Source organism: Papilio polytes, unplaced genomic scaffold (genome assembly GCF_000836215.1).
Source record: "Papilio polytes unplaced genomic scaffold, Ppol_1.0 DF822845.1, whole genome shotgun sequence".
NCBI lineage: Eukaryota > Metazoa > Arthropoda > Insecta > Lepidoptera > Papilionidae > Papilio > Papilio polytes.
The window spans coordinates 2133202-2145226 of NW_013526359.1; the positions used below are offsets into that span (position 1 = coordinate 2133202).

At 33.3% G+C, this 12025-nt stretch overlaps 1 protein-coding gene across 1 annotated transcript; it reads right to left on the reverse strand.

The window, feature by feature from the left end:
• Positions 1-2741: 2741 nt before the first annotated feature.
• Positions 2742-8511, reverse strand: LOC106105513 (antichymotrypsin-2-like). The gene is made up of 9 exons (XM_013285876.1): positions 8475-8511; positions 5166-5269; positions 4579-4722; positions 4161-4364; positions 3733-3831; positions 3500-3640; positions 3223-3432; positions 2968-3112; positions 2742-2893 (listed from the first exon to the last, which is right to left on the reverse strand). Exons 1-9 carry the CDS (start codon positions 8488-8490, stop codon positions 2757-2759), a joined length of 1200 nt encoding a protein of 399 aa, XP_013141330.1. The 5' UTR covers positions 8491-8511; the 3' UTR covers positions 2742-2756.
• Positions 8512-12025: the final 3514 nt, after the last annotated feature.

Consider the following 12025-nt stretch of genomic DNA (forward strand, 5'->3'; position numbering starts at 1 on the left):
CTAGTTCAGGTTCAGATTTAGATAGTTTGTTTAAAATAGTTTGTGCAAATTTATTACCTACGTTAGCGAAGTATTCATTACAAAAGTTTAAGGAAGAATTAGCATTAGAGGAAACTGTTAATACATCAGAGTTCTTAGACGGATTGGAGTAAATTGAGCATATATTTTAAGAGATTTCCAGAGATTTTTCGGATTAATTATGTTTTTTGTAGTTCCTGACTTTGATACTGGCGTTTAAGTTTGTGTAAAAGGTTGTTACAAGAGTTTCTGTACCGTTTATAAACAAATTGACGGGTAGGGTCGTTGGGAAATTTACGAAGGTCTAAATGAAGTTTATCACGATGTAACATGCAGCGCTTTAGCCCTGGGGTAATCCAAGGTTTTAGAATTTGTTTGGATCGACTAGTATAATAAGAAGTGGCGTGTTTTATTATAAGCGTTTGAAGTGTTTGGTTAAACTGTTCAGTAGCTAAATTAATTTAGCAACTGTTCAAAACATTATTCCAGTCCTCTTTCGCTAGGTCTTCTGAGACATGTTTAGAGTTAATTTTAGATATTCGACGACTTTGTTTTGTATTAGAATCCTCCATCATCTCATCATCATTCAAATTCATAACAGGCTCCTTGCGATTAAAAGAGACGAGAAGATTATGCAGAGAGCATAGAAATTTGTCTGTTTTTTTTAAAGACGGGGATCGATATATACCTAGAATCTTTATGTTAGGTAACGCAACAAGTAAACACTCTGCTTCATCAATCTCTGGTTCACATATCTTTGGGCTCCACAAATTGTTGACATAGGCAACGACACCTCCATTTTCGTTGATAATTCTTGTTGTACTAAAACAAGAGAAGCCAGATATTTGTAAGGGATACGGATTTTCGGAGAGCCAACATTCTGTTAATATGATAATATCAAAAGTAATTTTTAATCTTTTTAGTGCCACCATGAATAAGTCAAAGTTATGCCTGATGCTGCGAATGTTAAAAGCCAAAATTTTAAAATCGTGGTTGTCTGTGAACATTTTTTATTCACTATTTCGTAACTTTTTAATATGCTGTTTTTTTGAGAATATTTTGTTTTTAGTGTATTTTGTTTGGAAGTCGGTTTTGTTTTTTTATTAATTTTTATTACATTGGGTACCAAAACATACAACTGTTTCAAAATATGAATATCGACGTAAACTTTTGCTGAATTCAAAAAAATGTATCGCATTTTTGAGCTTCAGCATTGTAATGTCTTAGGTGATTATAAAAAATCAAGAATACGTGCATTAATGTAAAGAAAATGTGACATTTTCTCCGTAAACTCCTTAAACATCGTCGTACTAGTGTTTAAAGTACGTAACGAGATTTCCATCCGTGTTTACTTTTAATTTTGTTCCATTAAAGTGTACTACTTGTACCATGCAACATTTGATATTTCATTTCACCAAGCACATTGTTTTTATTCTTTAGCTAGCTTTTGCCCGCGACTCCGTCCGCTCGGAATAAAAAGAAACAAAAGCAAGTAGTTTGTATGGTCTTTCTGACTATCCTTTATATCAACGCCAAATTTCATCGAAATCTGTTTATCCGTTTAGGCTACAAACTCTAAAAAATATCCATCCATCCATCCATCTTTCTAAGCTTTTTTAACATTAATATTATTATTTTAACTATCTGAATGAAAAATGTAAATTTACGTACAACTTAAGTAAATTGCGAAATTTTAATCCTTTTGTTTTCTTACTTAATCGACTAGTTTATAGTTAACCTTTTTCTTGGGTGTTCGAAAATAGCCTCTGATTTCACTTTTATGAGGTTAAAGGTATAAACAGAATACGTTTATTTATTTAAAAAGCGAAAAACCACGGAACTTAGAGGCGACAAAATGCAATAGTAAATATCATTTAAGTGAGTTTTCATTTTTGAGCCCGAGCCGAGGCTCCTGAGGGAGCCCTCGAGCCTAGTTACTCATAAAAGAGGTTTAGGCTAAGCGCCATCTGAGCTCGGCCACCTCAAGCCCGGTGAATCTGTAAATGCCTCTACAAGGCAAACAGTAACAACTCAGTCACAAAAAAGTGAGTTTTTCGGGCACTTAACAAAAGCATTTTGTGTTTATTTTACTTGGTTTCCTGATTTAGTAAATTTTCCTTTTACGTTTTAAATTATAATAACATTTCAAGAATGAAAAACTCCGCTAAACAAGATGTTTCTTCCAGTTTTTAATACATATACGAACGGACGATCGGCACGGAAGGTGACAGTCTGGGGTATAAACGCAGCCACCACATACGGAATTTCAAACTCTGAAAGTTTATAATTATTTTATTATTAAACTTAATTTACCTCGGGTCCAGACAACCAAAACAGTCACACAAAAATTCAGACTCGTATCAAAATATCTCTTAACATTATATGCAAATTGCGACTTCTTCAGCTTGCAACAAATTGATAGAGAAATTAAAAAAGTGATCCAATGAAACATACATAGTGTTTAACTTGTTACCGATAGCGCGGCAGCCAAAAATACAAAACACTTTTTATCAAAGTAACACATCTTTATTTAAAACTTATTTACACAAATACATACAAAAAACTCAAAACTATCTGCATCACATCTTGACTTCTTATTCCTCTTTTTCTATATATTTTCTTTAACCAACGATAAATGCCTTGGTGGCCAGTATGCAACCTCTTTGGCTGTATACATACTGCTTGTCAGCCAAAGAGGTTGTATTTTGCACTCAACACATAGATACTAATACAAATTATTAATAATTTTTCTTGACAAGTGATGGTGAATATACTCCGTTAAATATGATATTTTTATTGACTTTTATTGCAAAAATAAATGGTCTATTAGCAGCAAAAATTGTTGATTCCGTATATGATTTATATAAAATAAAAGCTGAAAAAGTAAATTAAATAAATATCAAATTGTGCACCAAAATTGAACAATAAAAGGTAAGGTTTTTCCATTACCATTTGCAGCAGCGGCTTCTGCACCTTCTTCGTTAATTTCAATAAAAGCCTTTTGTATCGCATCACTTATATATAAGTCTTTTTGGTTATTTATTAACTTATTTAAGTTTGCCTTGCTCGCATCGAAAATTCCCTCTACACCTATCTACAACAAACATTTTTTTTAAATCGTTTGAAAAAAACTATAAAATTATAAAACATTTCTAAAATGCTAGGTAAATAAATTGCTTTATTCAATTTATCTCGTATACTCACTTCTGGAAGGATTTCTTTCAAGTTTGTTGTAGTTTCTATTTTGAATTTTGGTATGTATGCTTCCACTTTTCTTTTATACAATTCGTTAAAGGCTTTTTCTAATACTGAAGAGTCTTTTACTTTTTCTAGTAATTGATTAATACCCACAACATCGTTGGGAAGAATTATGTAAAAGGCAGATTCATCACCATTATAGGGCAATTCTAAAATCTAAAAACAAAAGAACGGTCATAAAACGCTAACAAATTTTAAAATTTACAGGTATATGGTAACATACTCTTGCGTTAAGTTCTGCACTTTCTCCATAATAGTAGTCTTCTTTGTTATACATTGTTGGCACCTGTACTTTTTTTCTATGCGACAGATAGAAGTTTTGGTTACGTGTGAGACGTTTTTCGAATGGATATTTCCATGTTCCCTGTTAAGAGATAACGTATCAATGATTCATTCAAATTTAAAACAATATTTGTATACATCCAGATTGTTATTAATTCTATCCAAAGTACCAACCTTAAAGTGTATTGCATTCACGAGGACAGCGCTTGTGCTCTCATCTAATGTATTGGGATCCACTAAATCTTTAATGCGGTTATTTGTTTGTTTTTCCACCTATAACAAATAATTCAAACATGTTTCCTAGAATTCGATTAACATTTAAAGACACTTACGCTCATCTAGCTAACCAAACCATTGATATTAAACTGTACGTGTGTAGTCAAACATTTTCAAAGTAATTTTAAAAGAACAGTTCTACTGTTTAGTTCAAAATGGTCAGTTAGAACTAAGCGTATGTAACTGGCTTTGATACTATGTTTCAGGATACAAAGAGAAAGTCGAGAATGCACACTTTATATCAAATTTTTGTTTTATTTTCGGGACCATAAAAAAAGTAAGTTTTATTAAAATTCTAAATGTTATTATGTACATATATTACTTACCCAAGTGTTTATTTCTTTTGCAGCGCTTTGGCTTTCAGTAAAATCAACGTTTTTAACTTCCGAGTGGAATGTATCTCTCACAACTGCTGCGTAATCCTTGTTAAAAGAGTATCCATTGGCAACATAAATCCTGCTTGCCGTTCTTAAATCAATTCCTTTTACTGATCGGAGATTGCTATCTTCTTGTTTGAATGCAGTTTTAGTCTGAAATATTTAGGAAACCAAACTAACAATTGTGTCTTAACAACTAACTGTTATAATAGGAATTGGATCTCTTAGACAAACTTCTAACAATATATAATATAAGCAAATGTAATTTTTGACTTCAAGATAACATTTCCCTACTGCATCGACTCCTCGTATTTTTTAGATAGCAACAAATGTTAATTTTAAAATGTATGATTTAGATGGTTATTACCGTCTCATCATTTGGTAATCCTATTGCTCTCAATAATTCGTCATGGCTTTCTCCTTCAGAAGCCAAAGCCAGTTGCGCCAATGGAGTTAGTACAGAAAATGCTGATAAGACAAAACTCTTTTGCGGATTTTTTTTAGCGACTTCCTGAAATTGAAAATTAAATATGACATTTTGAAAATAACTGTATAGAACTAATGTAGTTTGTAGTAAAAAAATCACATTATGATTTTTTGTAAAAGAAACATGTATTTTACTTCATTCATTATTTCTAATTTTCCGCCCTCGATGCGGTTAAGGTAACAAAACTATTCATACAAAGGAAATTCTTTAAACCTACAAAATTAGCATTTAATAATATATTATTTTTAATTTCCATTAATGATGTAACAAAAAGAGGAATATGTATATTTACACTCTATTATTAGTTATTTAAAGTAAACAGAATTAATTTAAAATTCAGTAAATGTTCAGAGCTAAAAATATCTTAAAATTTTCGATTTAAAACCCTTGTGATTTGAGGTAAATTTTTATAGTGACTTAGTAAACAAAAGTTTTCATTTGTCTTAAAATTATGTCAAAGGACTTACTGAGAACATTTTGGCTGTAAATTTGCTATTTCCCTCCGCCAGGAGCTGCGCATCGTTAGAGTCATTTTCGCAACTTGCTGTTGCAAGGCACACTAACACTACAACTGAAATAGTAAAATAACATAACATGATAGCTTACATTTAAACAAATAATGTAAAAACTTAGATAAAGTCTGCTTTACAGTTGACCTCTAACATTTTAATTTCGATATCATCCTACGATCTCGCAAAGTTCATAAGTCTTAATCTTGTACAAACAAAACGATATGTAACGTTTCAAAATTGCACACAAACTAGTTTTGAGTCTGGTTATTTACTTCTATGGAACCGATCTACGAGTATTGAATGCAGCTATGCCCACTTCGTGTTTTCACTGCCTGGATATGTCAATGTCAAGTTGCTTCGGCAATAATCACTGTTGATAATCGTTAGTAACGTAATAAGCTAACAGAGTATTTTTCCTTATAGTCAAATATAACAAGTTATTAAAATAAAGTATTCATTGCTGCAAGATAATGTTAGTATCATAGTCACGTTAATTGATGTTTTATTTATGTGTAGTGTTAATATAATTTATATAGAATTAAGATGCTAATGAATATAATTAAAATGTATGTTATTTCTTCATTAGCATCGATAAAACAAATTGTTTTTTGTATTAATGATTGATACAAAAACAATTAAGGAAACTAATGTATTTAAGATTTCATCTATTATATTGCAATGAATCAAACATATTGTAACTTTATTTTACATTAGCTGTTGCCTGCGACTTCGTCCACGCAATATTAAGATAAAAAAAGTAGCCAGTCTATATCAGCTACCCTTCAGAGAAAGTCCGGTCGAAGCGACCCAGCCGTTTTAGATATTACCCGGAACAAACGCGGCTTGCGGACAGACAGACAGACAAAAAAAAAATTAAATGCGATTTTTATTATCAGCAACGCAAATGCATGATCTTCCCGAAATCTGTAATTTTTCTTGTGATATTATAAACAGACACTCCAATTTTATTATATGTATAGATTTTTATTTGGCGTGGTTCGTGCTATATGTATAATAGCTGTTCCACGCGACTTCGTCAGCTCAGCATTAAAAAAACACACGAAGTACATAATTAAATTGGCAAAATTTGAATAAAAAGATAACCGCCTATTTCACCTGTTGCCAACAGTCTTCAGCTGTAAATCATCCAAAACCACCAAAAACTAACTTAAGCGAGCAACAGCGGTAGAGCCCGCTTTAATAACTTCGTACGAATGGGCCGGCTCGCCCGGTGCAATACCACGACCAATCAGAAGACAGGCGTGAAGTGATAGCAATTCCGCGTTTCGCGTCCCTTTTCCTTCCCACCCTTTTTTCTTATAAGAAAATGATGGAAGGGAAAGCGGATTTGACGGTGGAGGAGACGCATAGGAAGGGGAAATATTCTGTTTTTATCTGCTTCCACTTGCATTCACCTACAAATCAGATACAATTACCAGAAACCACCTTAATTGAACAGGATCACCCTAAAATTCCCTGCTACCACCAGGTCCTATCCTCAGTCACCCGTATTAACGTGCTCCCACTTGCACTCACTAACAAATCGGGTACAACTACCAGAAACCACTATCCACCTGCATTAACTTACAACTTCCTGAACCTGAAATGAACCACCTGTTACTACCTTCAAGTACCTACTAACATTTGCAACTCTCATAATCCACCAGAATCTAACTGCAAACGCCTGGCACCGTCTGCATTCTCTTGCAGTGACATGTAACCTTTTATTTTCTGCAATCACTCACAACCACATAGTCCATGTGTTACTCCAGACTATATTTTATTACTATTTTAAATCCTAATTAGATAAGTCAAGCCGTTGCGGAATTATCGAGTAAACACGTAAATAACAAATAAATACCCATTCCTCCGGAACGCGACATTTATCGCCGATGTAAAGTATGTTATTACAGACTATGTTCTATACATATCAGTACTAAATCACAATAAGTCGTTTAGCTACTACGGACTAATTGTGTAAATATGTAAATAACAAAAAACTACGTATCCCTCGGGAACCTGTCATTTTTCGGGGATGAACTTTATGCCACTGTGGTCCTTTGTTAAATATACATGCCAAATTTCAAAAACATAAGTTGAACCGTTGCAGAATTATCGAGTAAACATTAAAAAGAAAATTAATGTATCCCACAGCAACCGTAATTATTTCCAGGATAAAAAGTAGCCTATGTGTTCTTCCAGACTATGGTCTACATCTGTGCCGAATTTCATGGAAATCCGTTCAGCCGTTTATGCTACAAACTCTAACAAACATTCATCCATAGATCTAAACTTTCGCATTTATAGTATTTAAAAAAAGTAGGTATGAAGTATGATGCCCACTACCCACGACTTCGTCCGCGTGGAGTTTAAAAGTTCCAAACTTACGTTCGCCCTTTTTTTCAACCTATTACCTCAAGTATTATCTTAGTAGTAATCTACGTAATGGACTACTACGGTGAAGGAAAACATCGTGATGCAACCTGTACATGTCGGAGAAGAAATTCAAAGATATGTGTGAAGTCAACGAACCCGCAGTGGGCCAGCGTGGATGACTATGTCCTAGTCACTCTAACTTAGGGTAGGCTCCGAGCCCCTCAGTGGCCACGTATAGTGAGTTGGTGATGATGTTAATGATGAATCTACATAAAAACAGAAATCTACTGATGAAAGATTCCAAATTTCTAAGCCCGGTAGTTTGTGAGCTGATTTTTCGATTACCCTTATTGTTTGTGTTCGCAATATCTTTTGAACTATTTGTCCAATTTAAATACTGTAAAGAACAATTTTATTCTCCATTAAATTCTCCTGACAACAAACGCATTTATTTGGATAAGGATTAATATTTAAACCAATTAAAATTTTGTAATTCATTTTGTAAACAAAAAAGTGGTTATTGTGAGAGAACCGTTAAAGATAGATATGCTATCGCGGACTTTTTGAGATCTACAATTCTTTCATACTTCATTTTTATATACTTCTGGCGGTTTAGGCAGCGTAAGCAGAGAAAAGTTCAAGTTTAGTAATAACACGCTGTTTATTAATAGTTCCTAAACATTAATAATAATAAAATATAGCCTTTGTTACTAACAGATAAATTACCTTTTTGATGGTGAAAGTATTTTTAAAATCGGTCCAGTGGTTTTTGAGTTATTTCAATACATACAAAAATACAAAGTTTTCCTCTTTATAATATTAGTATAGATATAGATAAAGATATAGATAAGGAATTAAAAATAACATGTGTAAATATGAATTGCTTACAAGAAAGGGTCTTCATGTTGTGAGATGTTACACGCACGCTGGCTAGAGGACTACTAAGCAGTTTTGTTGAGATGTTTGATTTATAAACAGATTTAATACATTACAAACAATGACCTCTATAAATGGACAAGCTAATTACGATTGCCACAGCCGTAGAATCGAAAAAAAAACAATTAACTTACAATTATTTATTATAATAGAAATAACAATTTAAATCTTAATTGATAACTAATCTAACTATCCAATTCGAAGTATGAATTTGGAATAATGTTTTATTGTTTAAATCACATAACATTGCCTCGGGTCACGTTATGCAGCATCAGCGGTAAGCGCCTCTTGCCATTGCGCCTCATATCTTCAAATTTAGGTCGCATCGATGTCAATGCTGCGTACGCAGTATTCCTTGTAGCTATACATAGCTCATACATACATGTAACATCTCCACCCACAAACCAGCAACTATTTGAGAACGTTGAGCGAAAATATTGCTGGGAATTCTGCTTGGGGCCTTGGTATCTTTTCTTCTGTACTTCTTCGTAAATTTGTGTTTTAGTTTCTTCAGGTGTCGGATTTTCTGCTGTGGTGATTCTCCACCGTTTATAGCTGAGTGCTATGATAATGAATATTACTACACTGAGTATGACAATGTAAAAGGGTATTGTGGTATGATATATGGTGTCTGATTGAGTTTTTATAAGTTTTGTTGGAGTTTCGAGCATTACTTGATCCTGAATGTCGTGAAGTCCTTAAAGATTTATAGAGATAAGGTGAATATGGTTTATGGATGAAATTTGTTCTTTTACATTATATGGAATTTTCATAAGTTTTAGGGGGCTGACCTTTTATTTCATTGTTATCGTTAATGATTGTAAATTCTTGTGTTCTTAAGTAGCAACTGATAGGAATGGTAATCAGGTAGCTTCCTTGTAACGAAGTGTAGTCAGCCCTTTCGCAGAATAATTCTGCTCTCGTTGGATGGGGGAAGGACACCACGAAGTGTTGGTCGTCCAGTTTTTCCGTCGCTTCTTTGGCCAAGGAAATATTGTAAAGATTTGGTTAGCGATAAGCTTTATGATGCAGTCTTCCTCCGCTAGTATTTGGGTTCCCACGTTCTTTTGGCACAGATACCAGGTGCTTAACTTCGGGAATTCTGCCTCTATGTACACATGATTTTTTTCACTTGTTGCTATATATAGATGGAAAGGGATTAGGGCTTGGTTGTTAGGTACGATTGATAATCGATATAGGTTATATATGTCTAGGGAAACTATAGGAAACCTAAAAACTATAACTGTTCTTTCTTCAGTATAATATGATCCAGTTTTAATTACATCATAGTATTCTCTAAGCTCTAATCCTAGGATTTGTTCTTTATTATATATTTTCCTTAATTTATCTAGCATGGATCTTAAGATAGTTATATCTAACATTGAATGATGTGCGCTCGATGCGCGTATAAAAGCTAATGTATTTTCTATTCTAAGTAATTCCGTTAATAAGTCGTCTATATTTTCTCCTATAATTTCCAATAATTGCTCGAATTTAGCGTACTTTATCAGACTAGAGTCTCTGTATGCATTTTGGTCTAGAATAATTTGCAAGGTGTCATTAATTTTGCGTTGATTATTTGTCAATTCTACTACTACTTTAATTTTACTATCCTGTAAAGTTTTAATAGCGTGATCATATCTTAGGGCATCAGAATAATCTAGATTTCCAGTTATGCTTTTTATAATAGAGCCAAACCCGTTTACAAGGCCTCTTTTAACACGAGTAGGTTCTAATGATTTTAATTGGTCTGTTACCTTATCAAGCTTATTGGTGAGATAATTAATTTGGGTTTCATACAGTAAGTAAGTTTCATTATCAAATTGAGTCTGGAAGGCACGCAGTTGGGTCTTTATTGTATCAGTTTTATCTTCTATGTCACTTAACTTAATATACTGTAAAAGTGTATGATAATTAGTCGTTAGTCGTGTCGGTCCAAGTTTGTAAGGTAATAGTCCTGGTCCATCGGCTAGGCTTTCAATTTTTATCTCCTGAGGTTGTATCATTTTTATTGGCAACAGTAGAAGTATCCTGAAACAATTTGGCTGCCTTAGGAACACGTTTTAACCTATTTTTAGCTACCGGGCCGCGTTTCTTTGATGTATAAATATGTATAGGAAGATCGGCTAAGATGGTATCTTGAGTATAACGAGGGGCAGTTTTTTGGCGGTTTGCAAAGGGATTTCTAACAAATACCTGTTGCTGTGGTACATATTCAATTTCCGGTTCGCGGTGCTTATTTCTATTATCTATAAGAGCTGTGCGAGAAGCAAGAGTCGATTGATTTACTATTTCGTATACTATCCTCATCTGTTCTTTATGGTTTTGTAAGTACTGTTGTAAAAGGGGTTCATTAAAGTTAATATCATTAAGATCTCTGGGATCGAAGTATCCTGTCAATAAATCGAAAGGCCTACACTTAGTGAAGCTATGGATCGAGCTATTATATGCTATAATAGCGTAAGGTATAAGATTATCAATAGGTTCAGCCTTATGCTTAAGTTTCTGAATCCTAAGGTGTTTTAAAATTGTTGAGTGGAAACGTTCGATATTTCCATTATCGTTAGGCGAGTGTGGTAATGTTCGGTGATGGTTTATTTTATGTAGTCTAACGAACTCGGAAAAAAGCTGATTAGCAAATTCTGTCCCATTGTCAGTTACTTATGTCATAGGTATTCCGTGTCGGTAAAATAAAGCTTTGGAGTCTTTGTTCTTTGAAAATTTAAGTTTGTCCCTGCTGTGATCTATAGTTAGCCGAAACGTAGTTAGCAAGAGTATGCACAGTTTTATTATTGTTTTGGTCGAAAAGCTTAGTGACATCGATACATGACATAAAAACTATGTATATACAAATATACATCACAGTTAAGAAACGTACGACAAATATCACTGATTCTGACATTACGCACTTAACGATTGCCTTAATCTTACTTTATCTTAGTTTAGAAAGTTCTCTAAAACGTGAACGAAGGAAAACGAATTGTCTAATTTGTCCGTAACTTTATAATAGGTATCATTATTTAAATGTTAAAACGTGGAAAAAGTGTCAATTAAATTTAGGTAAATATAAATTGGAATGTCTCAATACACAATACAATTTTACTTGAATTAGATCTGTACTGTATGTATGTAAAGAGGATCTATCACGAAAAATTACGAGAAGTTATTTGTCAGGTTTTGTTGATTGGGTTGCTACACAAATAGAATACAAATTTTAAAACCAACATTCCTTTTCGTGCTAGGCCTCGTGATCTATGTTAACGTGCTGTATAGAGCGTTGAAACCAGTCATCTTAATAGTGTTAATTATGAGTGAGGTAACTTCTTCAAATACTGAAAACGCTGTGATACCTGTTCTCTTGTTGGGACATTATACGATTTTAATTCTACTTGCTCCTTTTTCCATAGCAATATTATGAATATACTAAATGAATATCAATTGGTATACGAAATTAAACTTATAAAATATGTTATCTGCAAGTTTGAAAAACAAAGCAATTTAGA